This window comes from Ovis canadensis, chromosome 13 (assembly GCF_042477335.2).
Source record: "Ovis canadensis isolate MfBH-ARS-UI-01 breed Bighorn chromosome 13, ARS-UI_OviCan_v2, whole genome shotgun sequence".
Lineage (NCBI taxonomy): Eukaryota > Metazoa > Chordata > Mammalia > Artiodactyla > Bovidae > Ovis > Ovis canadensis.
Window position 1 is genome coordinate 72572490 of NC_091257.1, and position 17191 is coordinate 72589680.

The 17191-nt window shown below is 49.6% G+C and overlaps 2 protein-coding genes across 7 annotated transcripts in view; both read right to left on the reverse strand.

Annotated features, from left to right (window-relative positions):
* The window catches only part of GNAS (GNAS complex locus), a 66649-nt gene that overhangs the window by 39050 nt on the left and 10408 nt on the right, over window positions 1-17191 (reverse strand). For 2 of the 6 annotated variants that reach the window (XM_069548206.1, XM_069548204.1), the window contains exon 1: window positions 12806-14783. The exons of 2 other annotated variants lie outside the window; for them this stretch is intronic. In XM_069548206.1, the coding sequence (XP_069404307.1) occupies window positions 12806-14768 (1963 nt within the window). In that variant the 5' untranslated portion in view covers window positions 14769-14783. Of the gene's footprint in view, window positions 1-12805; window positions 15335-17191 lie in introns of those variants that run through there. 2 more of the 6 variants (XM_069548205.1, XM_069548207.1) reach the window with 2 other exon arrangements.
* LOC138417600 (neuroendocrine secretory protein 55) overlaps window positions 1-17191 on the reverse strand; it is a 59939-nt gene that overhangs the window by 32089 nt on the left and 10659 nt on the right. The gene's annotated exons all lie outside the window — the stretch shown is intronic.

Consider the following 17191-nt stretch of genomic DNA (forward strand, 5'->3'; position numbering starts at 1 on the left):
ATGGCAGCACTGGTGTTAAAACTAAACTCCCAGGAGCCCAGAATAGGATGGAACCCTAATTTGAGATACCCACCCCCCAAAACCTGGGGTTTTTTTCCGTAGGGCTTGCTACATTTCATCTAGAAAATTCTAAGTGATCCCACTTCCTGTAGGCATCCCAGTCATTCTGAGCTCTTTGCTGACCTCTGGTGGGGGAGAATTCTACTGGCCCAGAAAAGGTGTCTTTAATAGGGCAACCCCCCTGCCCTGCTTTCCCAGGGACCCCACATACAGAGGAACCCCCCCCCAACACCCAGCCCCGGGGAAGGGGGAGAGCTTTGTTAACCTGCCTTGTTCAAAGTTCAGGGCTATGGGTTGGAAGGTGTGGGCAGGAAAAAAGTAAGAAAAACTTTAAAGGAGCCCCAGGAAATTAGGAGTTTGAGAGAAACCTGTTGGCATAGAGGATATTTTATTCAGTTTCATTTAATTTTTTCAGTTATAAAGGGGAAGGGGAGAGGGTGTATTTAAGAATGGTGAGTGGAGGGTAGGTTTTGTTGGACAGGAATGAACTCCTGTGACAAGATTTGGTAGGTCCTGGCATGGGAGGAAGTTCACGTGGCCCTTCTCAAATAGATGACCTCATGGTTTTACAGCTGCTACAGGGAGGGGAGAAGAGAAATGGAAGGGGTCCCTGTTCTCTTTGGAACCAAGGAACTTGGTCCCGGACCCCATCGGATCTCACTGTCCCTCCACTGGACTTGGCCTCATCATGACAGATGTGACCTTCCTTTAAGCCCAGGGTTGGGCCTGAGATGGAGGGTGAGGGTCCTTAGCTGGGAAAAACTCTTCTTAGTAAGAATGCCCATGAAAGCTCAACAGGCTTGCAGCCCTGAGAGGCAGAGAAAGGTCATAAATGGGAGAAAAGAAAAACTAGCCCTGAAATCTCAGAGACCCTCAAAAACCCCAACCATTTTCTCATGAATGGAAAAAACTGTAAGGATTCACCCCCAGCCAGTATCTTTTCTATAAGACAGCACTGAGTATCTACCCCAAAGTCTACTCCCTCATCTCCCAGGATCTTCCCATATTGTCTCAAATGCTAACTCCTCCAGGAACCTCCCAGGGTTTCTCTGATGGACAAAAGGACCCCTGACACCTCTGAATTTCTTTTCTAGCCCTTGATTGGGGTGAGAAAGAATCCCACCCTCTTGTGCATCCTGCAGAGGTTCTCCCAATGACGGGTACCCAGAAATTATTAATTAGGTGCCAAAGAGCAAAAGACAGGCCTAATATTTCCTGTACAAGCTGCTATTTTGGAAAGGATGCTTTAAGAGAAAAGAAAGACGTGTGTGTGTGTGTGTGTGTGTGTGTGTGTGTGTGTGGCGGGGCAGGATGGTTATTTGGCATACCTGTCCTATTAAAACTTTTAAGAAGAGAATTAGAGAAGTTTAAAGTGAAAAGGACAGTCCTCTCCTTTTTTCAGATGAGAAAAACTGGGACCCAGAAGATAAGTAATTTGCCCAAGGTCTCAGAACTGGTTCCCGGAAGACCGAGGGCACGCAAAAGGGCTGGGAGGTTAGAGGTCACTGTGATAGTGTGTTTTTTTTGCATGGGCCATGGTCTAACAGAACCACTAGTTAAAAGGGTATCTGTCCTTAGAGATCCATTGTTCCACTGGAAAACCTTTTTTTAAAAAAAGAAAATGATCCCTGGGCCTTGAGGGGCGGGGACTGTGACCCTGGGAAAGAGGATTAGGGGAGGGGGCTGTGGAATTCTGTCTTGGGCGCAAGCTCCCTGTGAATTCTGGAAAGCCAGGCTCTCAATCGTAAAAGCCGAGCGCCATCTGCCAGCCAGATATGAACAGCCTTGCATTATTTTATTGTCTCCACTTCCCAGCCCTAAATAGTTGGTGTTCTGGCCCCTTTCCCTAAAAAAAAGGGGAAAAAAAAAGGTATTGCTTGCTCAGAAACCTCCCTAAAGTAAGAATTTTTTTTTTTTTAATCTCAAAAGAAAGGAAGAGAAAACGAGAAAGCAAAGAAAAAAATGAGGGAATCTCTTAAGAGGCTGATTTCTGACCCCAGGTTTGAGCTGGGCAGACCTCAGGGGAGAATAGGACAGCTCCCCCCTCCCCCTCCCCTTCTCCAATGAAGCAGTCCTGGTGGCCTTTCCCCAACCCTTTCTTCCTGGCAGAATGAAAGGTCAGCGCCCAGCTTGGAGCCTGCCTTAACATGGGAAGTCAGACCCTATCTCTGGGGAATCATGGTTTTAGGGTCAGAAAGAATAAAAAGCGAGACCTGTGCCACCTGTCAACTTAAATCTCAGGATAAGACGTCTGCAAGGGATTTGGCTTTGTCCCTTGGGTCATTACCTCTTTCTACGTAAAGCTGAACACTGACAGCCACACCTCCTGGCTCTCTCTAGGGCCACCCACCAAGTTTAAGCGTCTCCCCTGACCGTGCAGAACCTTCAGGACGAGGAGCCTTGTTGGTATTTTAAGGATCAAGTTTTGGCCTTTCCTGGCTATCACTTGGCAAATTCATGGAACCCTTGAATAGAGCAGTGGAATCAACCAAGGTTCTGGAAATGAGAGCCGGCTAATGTTCACCCAGTGCACCCTTTCCATGATCCTGGGAAGAAGCCAGGGCTTCTGTGCCCACCCCCTCTGCAATCCGGGTAACTTGGGAGCATGGCAAAGGATGAACACAACCAGTCCACCCCGGACCAAACCTCCCAAGGATAAAGATCCCGAGAGAAACCCTCCAACTGGAAAAGAGAACCCTCAGTCAAGTGTCCATCTTAAAACAAGCCATTTGTTTGCAAAACAAAATGATCTTAATATGCTTCCCTTTTCGCAGCTAAAAAGGAAGAAATGAAATCACCTAAGTGTGGAATTATAAACAGCTATTAGTTTTATGACAATCCAACTTTTAAAATTTTTCCCCTAACGTCTGGCATTTGTTTTGGGTTCTGCCTGGAGCCTTCTAAGCATTTCCTTGGAAAGATGTTGCACTTGGTCCCAGGCAAAAAGTCAAAATCAACATGCAAAAAAAAACATGCCTTGGGTAGTTTCGAGGATTCTGCAATAAGCAGATCTTAGTTAGAGGGCACTTTGCTTAACTAAACTTGGAACCTTTTTTTTTTTTAATATCCAGTAGATAATTTATTAAACTACCAACCAGTTTTCACCCTTTATCCTAAAGTAATCTTAATAGTAAAAGCAAAAATCTAAGTTCTCATAGGTATGTAGAATGGAGAGTAGGGTTTTTTTTTTTTCCTTCTAGACTTTGCAGTTAACTTAAGGGCCCCAAATTCCAAGTTCGCTAAGGAAAATGAAAAAAAAATTCTTAAAAACTAATAAATCTCAAATGAATCTGTAATAGCTCTATTGGAAGACCAGAAGGGGGCAAACATGTAAGTGTTTTAGGCTCAAAATATTAATAAAGAAGCAAAAAGTCTCCTTCCATAAGGGTTAATTGGGCGGGGAAGGGGGCTGGTTAGGTGCAAGCTGGGGGGTGCTAGACCACTATTTAAAAATAAAATGATAAAAAAAATATAAAAATAAAATGACTTATTCACTATACTTGAGTAAAAAAATAATCTGTAAAAAAATTTTTAAATTACTTAGTCTTGTTATGATTATTCCAAGATATTGGTTATAGAATCTGCCCTAGCAATGGGGGTATGGACGGCTGGGCGTATCCACCATCTTACCAAAAGCCAAGTGCAACTCTTGAACAGGAAACGTCCTTGGGTTCTCACTTCTGTTGGCACAAGTATGTCTTATTTCTTAAAGATCTTATTTTACCTTCATCAGTACAGTCATTCAGAGTCATTCCTTCCACTGCCCCCTACCTACCTCTACAACTTCCTGCCTTGAAATCTCAAGTCCTAACGGTTAGGGGTCACCCCCATGCAATGGGCTGGTTCCCCATAGGGCTAGGACTACAATGACCCAGCTAGCAGGGCCTACACCCTATGGCTGCAATGCACACATTACCAATCACAGGCTCTGTTTGTGTGATTTTTTTGTGTGTGTGGGACACATGCAGGTGAGGCCCCAGCCATCTAGACCTGTTATGTGACCAGCAGTCATCTGAGTACCAGTCGTTACTATCCTGACCATACTCCTCTCTGATGCAGAGTGAATCAATTTATGCACATCAGATAGGGAGAATCCCATCCCTTGCCTGCTTCAAACAGAAGCCCCTAAAGAACCCCTAAGTGGTAGATGAGATCACTGAAGGGTTAAAATCTATTTACGCCCTGATCTGCTATTGATTAGATACAGACTGACTTGCGTAATCAGCAATCTTAGACTGATTCATTATTTCCTTCCCTGTAATAATTTCCTTTTCTCTTCCATTTAGGGTCATCTAGTGAACTTCTGGAGGTCACCTTCTTCTCAGAGATATTTGGAAATCTGTTCTACCCGAGAATGTAGGATCACCAAGGCTGGAATTAACATTTCTGAGTGGTTACTAGTAACTGAAGTTAGCAACTTTTTCTCTGAAGATAATAGTTTTCTTTTTAAAGTGGTCAGGTTATGATCTGCATGAGCTCTGCCTTTCCTAGGATTTGATGTTGATGTGAGGGCAGTGGTTCTCAACTGGGGGTGATTTCTGTTCCCCCGCTTCCAGGGGACACCTGGCAATGACTGGAGGCAGTTCTGGTTGTCACACTGTGTGTATGTGGTGGTGGTGGGTGGGGTGGGGTGTGTGTGTGTGTGTGTATGTGTCTATGTCTGTGTGTATGTTTGTGTGTATATGTATGTATGTGTATGCATATATGTTTGTGTATATATGTGTATGCATGTATGTGTATCTGTGTATGTTTGTGTGCATGTGTATTGTGTGTATGTGTGTGTACATTTGTGTCTGTGTGTATATGAATGCATGTGTGTGCATGTTTGTATATGTGTACGTTTGTGTATATGTTTGTGTGTGTGTACGTTTGTGTGTCTGTATGTGTGCATGTGTATTGTGTGTGTATTTTTGTGTATGTGTGTGTGTGTGTGTATGTGTGTTACTGGCATCTAGTAGGCAGAGGTTAGAGATGCTCCCACACATTCTACATTGCACAGGTTGGTCTCCATGGCAACATGTCAGTGGTCTGCCTATGAAGGACCCCTCTGTTATACAGAGCCCCCTGAAAATGCTAAAATCCCAGCAGAGAGCCAGCAGGGAGAAGTCACAGTTTAAGAATAAGAGACGAGGTTTGACCAAAGCTCCAGGGCCTTACCAACCAAAGGGGTTTTGATCAGAACCTGGGCTTTGTCCTGGGGTGGGGCTGCAGGGAAGAGGGACCCTCCTCTATCTTGGCTGGCTCTCCTCTTCCCCTCTCGCTGTCACTACAGATGTGACACCTTTCTTTTGCCTGTACCACCTCACCATCTAGTGGTCACCTGAAATACCAACTCACTCCCATCGTCTCTTGGCCCTTCTAGAGTCAGTCAGTAAAAAAATAATTCATATTTGGGGGTGGGCAGTGGGTGGAAGGACCCCTGAATGACATATATGATTTTATGAATAAGTTAATGGAGTAGACTGTGGGCCTCTCAGACCTATCCAGAGAACAGTGATTGAGAATTAACATGGACACTTGCTATAACTTCAGAAACTACAAAGGCCAATAAAACTTAGGAGGTACCTTACGGAACCACAGAGAAACAAGAAGCATCTACTAAAAGGGAGTGTCCCTGTGCCCCAGCAATTTCAGTAGCTGTGTACCTCATAAGTGACACACCCTATTTCAACAGGTTGGTTTGTTTTCTTTTTCAGATGGACCAGTTAGCTACTTGTATGGCTAAAGAAACTGAGGCCCAGGCCTGTGGTCCCCCAGGTCAGTGGGGCCTGGATGGAGACTTGCCGAGATGCAGGACCTGGCTCTGGATCCTTCAGCAGAGCCCTGGCAAGCAGCCTCTCTTGGCCATGGACTACATTACGGTGTCTGCTTTTAGTCTGTGTGCCTCATCACAGGAATTACTGTTTCTTTTTAAAAATCCCACAGCTATAAACTTACCTGAATAAAGGTTCCCTGTAAAAAAAAATACATATCTATCTATCTATATCTATATCTTCACAGTCATTTGCAAATTAGCAGTCAGTTTGAGGCAAGGCAAAACTGCTCAGAGAGGAAAGAGAAGTGAGGTGCTCTGGTCTTTTGATCGTAGGGGAGAGGTGAGAGCTGGATAAATCGAGTTCTTTTTCCCTTAAAGAATTGGCGCTGTGTGCTGATATGGAGGTTGGGAAAGCTTGTCTGTGGCACGCCTTCAAAAGTGAGTACGAGATTTCCCTTCCCATTATCAACTCATTAAGGGAAGTTTAAGGTACTCACTCTGTCCTACACACCAAGTGTGTGTGACAACTTCAGAAACGTTGACTGACTCATAATAAATCTGGGATCCGATAACAATTTATGCCTTTATACCTCCCTCCTCGCCCCAATTTGAATCATTAAGAAACATTCAGTAAGATCTTATGTTCAGGTTCTGTGGGCAGAACTCCACGAGTCAAAAGGCTTGAGAATTCTCCTGAGGTTTAACAAATTACCCTGCAGTGCATTCTTCCTCTAAGGCAGGATGGCAGCGCATGCTCCCTTACTGTTCAGTTCCCTGCTCTGTCACAGATCAGTCCCCGAATGTCCTTCCCTGTTACAGCCCCCAGTTGCTGCCTGGGTGAAACTACTCCAGGAATTCTGATTGGAGGGGGCTGCGCCTCTCAAGGGTTTGCTGTTTGTCAGAGACCAGAGCGTCTCATGTCTCAGCTGAGCATGTCATCAACAACCAGGAAAAGTCAAACGTGGGTATTTTTGGGTGTTGTTCCCTACCTCATTCTCGGAGGGTCTTCTCATCTTCCATTCCCAGTGGCTGGCCTTCTTCTCCATCTGGCTGTCGGAAGGAAAACTAGAGACAATCTTTTTTTTGGCATGTGTAATAAGCACAGAGCAATCAGTGCTCAGGACCCCGGGCTCAACCACAGTAGTGATTTGATTTATAGATAAGGGCTAATAAAGAGGAGGGGGGGCGGCAGCAAGGGATCTGAGAGGGGAGTAGGTAATGCTTTCTCAGGACAGGTGAAGAATAAGCTCCCACCTCATCTTGTCACTCACCTAACAGTGACTCCACACCATCATAAATGTGGCAACGTGTCCGTCTACTGCTTGGGTTGACTCTTGTTTATAAAACCTGGATAAAGAGTGTATTCGGAAATGTTGAGAAGGAAAAGACAGGATGGGTGCCTCGGATTTTTAGAATTTGTAAGTCTCACAGGGAATACCGTAAACAAAGAAGACAACCAGTGACTTTCCTGGCGGTTCAGTGGTTAAGACTCTGCGTTGCCAGTGCAGGGGGTGTGGATTCGATCCTCGGTAGGGGAACCAAGATCCCACAAGCTAAGAAAATATGAGACAAACAAGCAAATAAAAACCCTCACTTGGACCAAGGAGAGAAAAATCCAGGAAGACAAGTAAGACGCCTAAAAATAATGGCTGCCATTTATCATACACTTATATGTGCCCAGCCCTTAGTTAAAGGCTCCTCTCAGTTTTTAGTATCTGGTGCCCATTTTAGACAATGAAGGAAAAGGACACATCCTTCTCTGATTCTTCTGAAAATACCCCTCCCCTCCCTTTTCAGAGGCTCCTTGGCCTACACCAATGGTCAGTTTGTATCTGGGGCTTCCCATTAGCCTTCCTCAGTTTTACAAAGGCCACTTGGACTAGTTGACCCTTTAGATGAATCCCAAGGAGAGACCCCGGCCCGACTTTTACCATCTTATGCCCTGCATGACCATGGGCCAGAACAGGAATCTGATGGAACAAAGACTCTTTCAGTCTAATTCAATGAAATCTGTTGAGGTTGGAGTTAACAGGGCCAGAGTCTGAGTTCCTCTTCCTTGGGGGGGTGGGGGGGGTGGGGGTGGGGTTGGGGGGTGGGGCATCAAGGCTGGAGAGGGTTAATTAGGCTGACCAGTGCTTGCAGTTTCCTCCTCAACTAACTTTTTTCATTGTTAGTGGGGACCCTGTCACATCAACTGTAGAGGACAGTTTGCCTTTGCAATCTACACGTCTCCCAAAATCACTTCATGGGGAGGGAATTAGAGGGTCACAGTTGTCACAGTTCTGCTGGGGGTGAGGGGTACATTTCATATGGTGGGGAAATTGACTCTAAAAAGATTCATGGTTGATATGGAGAATTTCAAATCTAGTCAGTTAGGTTACCTTCTCTTAAAAAGATGTCTTTTTTTCTTTTTTGCTTAATATCAACCTTCCTCCATAAAAGTCAAAGGTGATTTCTAAGATTATGCACTGACTCTCACTAAGAAGGAATTAACCCTGACTAAAAGGAAGGAATACTTTTTAAAAAATAATCACTATGAAGAATATTGAGCAAGAGTTATTTTAATAGGGTCATTAGATCCAAGCCGGGAGATTCTAAACAAGTCTATTACACTGGAACACTAAAAGTGGAGGGGGCTAGGCATAAAAGCAACTATTTTAAAATGATGATGATGGTGTATTTTGTGTGCGTGTGTATTTTTTTTAGTAGAAACCTGAGTAAAGGGAAAAACTTTAGACCTCACTAACGAATACTTCTGGGGGATTTTAAAAAGACTTTAAGGAAAACCTGCTTTTAAAAAAAGAAGTCCAACAAACAAACTAAGGCTGTGGTGTTGGCAGATGGGTTACAACAAATGTGGAAACAAAATACCACCAGAAGAGTGACAGGTATTCCAGAAATGGGGAGGCTCACGTTTCACGGACACACAGTGGACATTTATAAGCAGGGATCTGTCTGGTTCTGGCTATAATTCAGGAAGCAGAAGACTGCTGGACACCTGTCATCTGACAAGGGAACTAGAGAACACACAGCACACTTACAAAACGATGCCTTATAGCGTATCACCGCGTTCTGGGGACAAGCAATGAATCAGAAACTTCTGACGCCCTCACTTATCTTGCAGAGTTGAGCAAAAGTAACTGACATTTAATCACTAGGCTTTTGGTTTATTTGCCTATGCACTGGGGTCCCATCACATTTTTATTGCCCAAGGCTGTTGCAAAGGACGAATGTGACTGGATGAAAGGCATTTAAAAATACAGTAAGAATGTGCTATCATTATGTGTAATCATTACTATTACAGGTTACTAATAACTCTGAAGGCAGTGAAGCTGCTCCTTTCAAACTGGGGGTGGGGAAGGTAAGGAGGTGGGAGGAATAAACAAAAAAGTGACAAATCTTATTTTTTTTTTTTTTTGCTGAATACCAGTTTTCCAAGGTATCTGTAATGTAGGCAAATGATAAAAACTAACATAGCTATATAGAAAAATGGTTTTATTTGAAGGAAAATCTGTAGGAAAAGGCAAGGAAGAGATTTTTGGGCTGATAAGCCATGCCTTTCCCACTGCAACAAATGACTCAGTGGAGGCATTTTGAATAAGGAAAAAAGGGCTGAACTGAAAAAGGAAAAAAAAAAAAAGGAAAGGGGTATCCAGCAGGATGAGACGGAGCCCTCACTGTTGTACTTGGTGGCATAAATGATCATAAAATTAATTGAGACTCACTGTATAAATAAAGTGTCATGACAGAATAGCCATTATTATATATATAGCATTTACCTGCATAATTTTAATAAATGCAGTAGCTACTAAGAAATTCTAACCTGGCAGTCCCTTCAATTCTTAAAGGAAAATGATGGAATCACCCAAATTAGGCTTCCAAAAAACATGTTTAAGCCACTGAAATTACTCAGAAAGGCAATAGAAACATGGAAATAAATCTATCGTTGGATAGTGTTGAGTAAGAAATGGGCTTCACCTTTTTTTAGCTATTCTAGAATTTCAGTCATGTTATCGACTATCTAACCATTTACCTATCTTTTTAAGATTCTCTGTAATGTGGTTAAGCTGTTTGGGCAATAAAAATGGGGAAGGTATATACACAGAAATGCACACATGTTGTTAAAGCAACATTTGAATCTGTATGTCACAAATTATCAAAATGATGGTCATTTGGTCTGCATTTTCAAGGGTGGGCATGTATGGATATCTTGTTTTATGTGTTAGGATTTAAATATTAGTGAAAATGTTTGTCCTAGATGTCTGTGGGTCTTCACCCTGCCTTCTCTCCCCCTCCCCAATCAGTCATTCAGATCCAGTGGGGTACCTCTCTTGTCACTTCAGCAAAAAAAACCAAAAACCAAAAAACAAAGTCTTATCAGATTGCAGCCTGGCTCAATGAGCCACACTGACACAGCAGGCAACCTGGCTTTCTGAATTCAGGTTTTCCTGATAGACAGGGCCCAAGGCTCACTGGACCACACTGCATGCAAAGGTGCTTGACCTGGGTGTAGGGCCAGGGTGATGCAGGGTGACCCTAGCTAATCTTTATAAGGTGAATTTTCCCCCCTGCCTCAAAAGAAGAGTAAGCAAGGGAAACTTCTAATGTTCTTAAGGCTCAGCCTCAGACATGGACTGTTTGCTGCAGGGTAGATGTTTGTATAACCTATGGCATAAGCCTCCAGTCTTGATTTAAGTGGGTGGTGCACCCCACCCTAAAGCCCTAGAATAGGAGATTCCGGGCATGGAGCAAAGGAAAATTTAGTGACGATCTGCTTGAAAGATTTTTACAAATGAGGCAACTGAGGCTGCAGCATGTGAGGGACACTGCCAATTAGGCGGCAGGTGCACACTGCGCCTTGGCTCTCCTGTCTGCCCCCAATTATGGCCCCTCCCCCATCACAGGTGTGCTACCCAGTGCTATGTTTGGAATGCTGAAATGGAACTGTTGTGGCAAAATCAGTTGTCCGCAGGAAAAGAACACATTGTCATTTGAGGCTCTGGGCCTTTGGTGCAGTTAGGGCATCTGAAGTGTAAAACTACCTCCCTCCTGGATGTTTTTGAGGGAAATGATGCTGTCCTTATTTCCCTGGGTGGGCATGAATAAAATGACCATCACATTTAAAACTGTGACTCGTGGGAAGCACATATCAAAATAGCACACAGTTATATGGCACATTACAAAATATTTAGCAAATGTAGCATAGCCTGAAAAATTGTAATCTTGAAATCCCTCGAGAGGGCTTAGAGAATAAAATTTTAAAAGTTAGGATTGTGGAGTTTCACTTTTGAAATCTTCACTTAAGCCACACATTCAGACCTTTGCTAATTGCTGCTCTGATTGTGGCACAGGAATCAAGACCCAGATTTGAGCTAAGGAGAATCTAGGGGAGGGGGAAGGAGGGAGGGGGACTGGGCGGGGCCAGGGAAGGACTGGGGAGATGCAGCAGAGGGTCTTGTTGTGGGGGGAGGAGGAGGCTGTTGGAAAAGTGAGGGGAGGAGGAGGGCGGAGGCCAGGGCCATCGTCGGCATCCTCCCAATGGGATTATCAACAGATTTTTTAATGTTTTTGTATCCCAAGCCCATATGCAGAGGGTCTTACCTTTGAGCCTCTCTGCCCCCAGCTAAAGCTGCTTGAAAAAATTCACATGTAAACATTTACATGTTTCACAGTTTTTTCAGATTTTATCCACACACTTAAAATACACTGGAAGCTTGTTTTAAAAAGTTTTATTTTAATTGCATTTCAAACACAAGATGGGCATTCAACTCCCAACGCATAACCCCTCTCTTAGAACCAAGCCCCTCCTACTGTATTTGGTAAAAGGGTAAAGGATTGGCTTACCTCAGGCTCTTCCCTAGGTTAAAAAAAAAAAAATGATTTCATAGTTCTTAAACATAGCCACGCCCATCCCCTGGAACCAGTCCCGGTGTGGTTTGTAGGGTTTTTTTGCCCCTCCTCCCTTCATCCCCCACCAGGTAAACCGAATGTGCGCAGAATACCAAATTTTTGCGCGCAGCCCCGGACACCCCAGATACCTGCGTGTCTGGTTTTTCAACCGTAAAGGCGGGAGGGTTTGGCGAACGAATAAGAAGTGAGGAAACGCTTAGCGCAAAGGGGAAAAGAGAGAGAAAGACAGACAGAAAATAGGTTATGGAGGCCGCCCAGAGGCGGCCCCCGCCCCCAGCTCAGCTGGCGGCCCCACAACCTCCCCAGCATCTCCCGCTACTTTCTCAGGCTTTTCGCGCCGCCCGTTTCGCGCCGCCCGCTGCAGAGCGCCAGCGCCAGCACACAGGTACCGCCGGAGTGTGTTGTGTGTTCACGGAAAGTTTTTGCCCGCGCAATGGCGCAAAACACAAGACAGCCCATTCCCCGGTACAAGTACACAGTCGGCGGGTAATTTGGGGGGTGCCAGGGATGGGGGTTGGAGAACACTTGAGGATACCATGCACAGGCGGACACAATGTGGACACCAATGCACACCCACAACAAGCTGTCGGATACCGGGAAGCCGAGCCGGGCGAGGCAGGGACGCACGTTCTCCATCAACCCCCAACCCACCGACCGCCCCAGCCAGCTAGCATGAGCGACCCATGAGCGCCCCACCCCCACCCCATCCCCCCGCCCCGCAGTTCCTGGCTCACCTGAAGCCCCCGCCTTTCTTGCCGTCCCCCACCCCACGACTCGGCGACGTGGTCTTACGATCGCTGGCACTGGTTTGTCCAGCTGGAAACGACCCTCAAGTGTTGAATCGCGCCATGTTTATCCCCCAAAGGGCACATTCTCCCCCACCCAAGCCCACCCAAAATTCCTCCCGCTCCCAGGGCAAAGTTAGGGCCCCGTGCTGGAACTTTCTGGCAGGTTCTTCCCGCCTCGGCCCAGACACCCACCTCCCGCCGCCAGGCCCGGAGGCCCATCGGGCAGCCCTGCCACCCGCTCCCGGGGTTCCCGGGTGGCCCTGCTCCCCACGGGCAAAGTCCGCCGCATTACCTAGAAACAGCATGCGGTGCGTATGCGAGTTGTCCATCTTCTTGTTCTGGAGTTGCTTGTTGGTGAGCTGGCTGTGTCTCTTCTCGGACCGCTTCTGGCCAAACTTCCCCGCGTTTTCCTTGCGGTCCTGTCTGCGCTTCTCCGCCAAGGCAGCCTTCTTGACCTTGGGGCTGAAGGAGCCTCTGAACTGGGGGCTCTCGGATCCGAAGACGCAGCCTCGGAAGGCCCGGACGAGGAAGTTGTGGAGCAAGTTGCTCCGGGGCTTTCGGCGGCGGCGGTTTCGCTTGGACGAAAACCAGCGGCGGCATCCGAAGGTCCCATCGTCGGATTCGTCTCCGCTGTCGCTGCTGACCGATATCTGGTCGTCGTAGAGGTAGCAGCAGCTGGGCTCTGACCTGCCCCGCCAGGCAAATGCGCGCGGAGGCTGCGGAACAGGCGGATCGGCAGCCTGGATCTCCGGGCTGGGGGGTCTAAGGAAACTGATCTCGGGTCGGGCTCCCGAGGTGGGGTTTGCCCAGGTGATAGGAGTGGCCCTGGGGATGGAGGCTGCCCGGGGGACAGTGGCTGCCCGGGGGACAGTGGCTGCCCGGGGGACAGGAGCCGCCCGGCCAACAGGGGCTCCCCTGGCGACAAGAGCGGCCGGGGCTGCCCCAGCGACAGAAGCGGCTGGGGCGGCAGGAGCGGCCGGGGCGGCAGGAGAGGCTGGGGCGGCAGGAGCGGCAGGGGCTGCTCCGGCGGCGGGGGGGTCTGGAGCAGCCGGGGCTGCCTCGGCGGCTGGAGCGGCCAGTGCTGCCTCGGCGGCGGCGGCAGGGGCTCGGTCCCCGGGATCAGGGACCTTGCCTCCCTCTGCGGCTGTGGTGGCTGAGCCTCCCTCCATCTCGGCTGCTTCTCCCTCGGCTGGGGGTCTCTCTCCCTCTGCTTGCTCTCTCTCAGCGGGAGCTCCGGAGACCTCGATGCGCAGATTGTCAAGCGCGACTGGGGGGCTGTCCATGTCGCCGGGAGCGTCATCGACCCCAACGGGGGCGCTGCCAATCTCGCGCGGGGGTCTGGAGACCTCCATCGGGGGGCTGTCTCCCGCGAAGTGTGGAGAAGGTCTGACAGCCTCTCGAGATGGGCTGCCGATGATGCCGGGGACCCAGAGGGGGGGCTCGTTCGCGGCGGGAGTGAGGAGGATCGCACTCGAGACCGCGACTGTCGTGATCCGGCTGCCCCCACCGCCGTCGATCTGTGGGATAGCTCGGGGGAGCCCGGGGGGTGGGCTGTCGTCCCCCAAGGCTGCTCCATCAAACTCGAATGGCAGAGCCTCCTCGCGGGGAGGGCTGCATCCTCCTCTGATGCCTGCGTTTGCAGGTCTGATGGCTCGGGGCTCCTTGGGAGGAGCCCTGAAGACCACCGAACCTGGGCCTCCTGGAGCAAGGTCTGAGACCTGCAAGGGAGGTTGGTTGTCTCCCTGGTCAGGCTGCTCAAACTCAAAAGGCATAGCTTCTTCTGGTGGAGGGCTGTAGCTTCCCAGGCTTGGAATGGCCTCATGGGAGGCTCGGGGCTCCATGACCGGTGGGCTGAAGGCCTCAAGGCCTGCACCGGTCCCAGTGGTGTCTCCAGGATGCTGCAGGGTAGGCCAGAAGCTTCCCAAGCTGGCTTGCTCGACCTCGAAGGGCATGGCTTCCTCGGGAGGGGGGCTATACCCTCCCTGGGCTCCGGCTTCCTTGATGGCCTGGCTGAGGTCCTGGAAGTTGGGTCTGGAGACCTCTGGGGGTCCACAGGCTTCGCCTTCAGTCTCGATGGGGATGGGCTCGCTGTGAGGCGGTGGGGTCTCCATCTCTTCGGCTGGGCCAGGCCCAGCACCGGGGGCAGCTGCCCCTGGGGCCTCCAAAGGTGGTTGCTCGGGCTGTTCCCCGGGTTCGAGGGGGTTATTGCGTTGTCCTGACATATTATTGCCGTCGAGGCAGTTGCGCACGCCCATAACACGGTGGCGGCTTCTTAAAATAAACTTGGGGCCCCGTGAGACGGAGCACCCAACCGAACTAGGGTGAAAAAAAAATTTTTCAAAAAATTTAAATCAAAGTACCAGCTGGAAAGTTCTCCGACCTCACTATCCAACCCTAGTGAGGTCTAGGGGTTCAGGAGTTCAAGGCCTCGAACCCCAGACCATGGCAAAAACAAGTCTATTTTTGCTGGTTGAGTCTCGGCTCCTTTCTGGTCACGTTTTATCCCCTCAGGCTGCCCCCTGGACACCCCCTACCACCTTTGGCCTTACTCGTCCCCTCCTCTCTCTTTTGCTCAGTCCCAGGCCAGCCCCGCCTGCTTGGATCAGAGGAGCGCGCCGATTCGGTCCGAAAATCGCTCGTAGTGCTCTTTTTCTGCCACCAGAGGACGCAGGTCCAGTGTCGAGATGGCTCTGGGAGCCGGTGCCAGGCTCCGGGAGCCCCAGACTTTGGGTAAGGGGGCTGATGCGCGCAGGCCTCGCAGGGACGTTTTGGCTCCTTCCAGTCCTCTCCCTGACTGATTTGTTGTGTTTCTCCTCGCTTCTCCCCTGGTCAGAGAGAGCGCTCTCCTGCGTTGCAGGACACGTGACGCAAGACGTGGGCCCCGGGCTGCGGGAGCGCAGGAGCTGAACCCCTCCCTCCCAGACCCAACAGACTCTCCTCGGGGGGAGGGGGGACTGCAGGAGTGTTTCGTAACCCCAAACTACCCCTGAACCCCTGAGCCGCAGCCCCCAGCCCTGAGCAGCCTCAGATTCTAAGTCCCGAGTCTGGAGCGCAAGGCTTCGGGCACGTGCGAAGGGGGTGCAGGAGCGCGCGGGGATGCGACAGGTGGTCGTGAGCCCACCGGCGGAGCAGACTGGTGGCGAGGGGAAAGGGGTTGACGAGTGTGAGCACGCAATTTGTTTTTAAAATGTGTTTGGGGTACTTTACATCGCTTCTACGGCTTTTGTTTGCCGATTGCCGAGGCAGGCTCCTATAAAGCACATCAATGTCCCCCATCCCCACCACATTCTGGGGTCTCTGCAGTGGCCTACGGTGACGCAGGCAGGGTTCTTCTCCGTTCATGGGGACGACGATAAATACAAGGGAGTAAGAGGGTCTTGGGTATCTACTACCAAGACCCTACAAGCGGTAGCTGCCGCGGCACGGAACTGGGGGTTGTGGGACGCACACAGGGACCCCACAGACTGAAGGCCCCAGAGTTCCAGGGGTCTTGCTGTTCTGGGAGAGGGCTAAATGGAATTTCAGTTGAGATTTATGGCCAGTTTAAGGTGGTCTCGGAAACTGAAAAACCCTGTGCGCCCCGAACCCAAAGATACACACCGTGCCGTGCGGGCAGCTGCGACCGCGGTGCGCTTGTTGCCCGCTTCCGGCACCGGCTGCGGGGTTGATCAGTCAGCTTCTCTAGCCCCTCTCCAGCCCCCTTCAAGTTCTTGTCGTCTCGCTATGGGCCCCCCAAAACAGCTGCTTTACTTTTCTAATGCCTGAGCCAGCTGAGGCGGCACTAAGTCCGGCCACAAACCCGGCAGTCGCCCGGCTTGAGCTCCCATCGCAGTCGCTGTAGCGCGTGGTGGGCTCAGAGCCGGCAGGGATGAATGCCAACACCACCTGGGTGGGCTTGGCGTGCGCATGGACAGAGATCAAGGTTTGGGGGTTTGCGGAGGGATTTGAGCCCCAGGAAAAATTTGCTGCGTGTAGTTCACGTAAGACCCGGGACTCAAGCATCATATCTGTCTTGCCAGTGGGTGACATGGAGCCATGAGCCACTTTTAGGTGGAAGGTAGCTGGGCAAGAAGGAGGTGATCACTTGGCCTTAGGGCGTGGGGAGGGATGGTACGTGCAAGGTGGGCTGCGGCAAGCGGGGCGCATCGCTTAGATCGTATCGCCTGGATCGCTGTATCTACGAGCCACGGTCAGGCTAACCACGTACGCACACACACTCCCACCTCGATAAACCTAACACATCCCTCTTTGAATGAGGGGGTCAGAGCCACCGCGCATCATTGCCCCCGTACCACCCATGCGGATGAGCTGTGCCGAGAAAAACTGACAAAGTCGGACCCCGGGTAATGTTTGGAGCCCCGCCCCCCCAAGGGCGTATCATCTCAGCTCTTCGGGTCAATACACTTCTAAGTACCAACACTGAACTTTGGTTCAAACTTTGAACAACTACCCCCACGCGTAACGGCTCAACCTTTTGGGCATCCACGGAATGTGCCAACTGGATTGCAACAGTCAATTCACTCCCCTCCGACCCCAGCGCTGGGTCAGCCATTGGGCTGGGGTCACGCCAATCAAGGCTGCCTAGCGAATGAGCGGGGGGCGTCAGACCGGAAACCGGATGTGAGTGGGAGGTCCAATAGGGGGCGCCGCGTTGGAACGCCCTAAGAGGTTGTGCCGC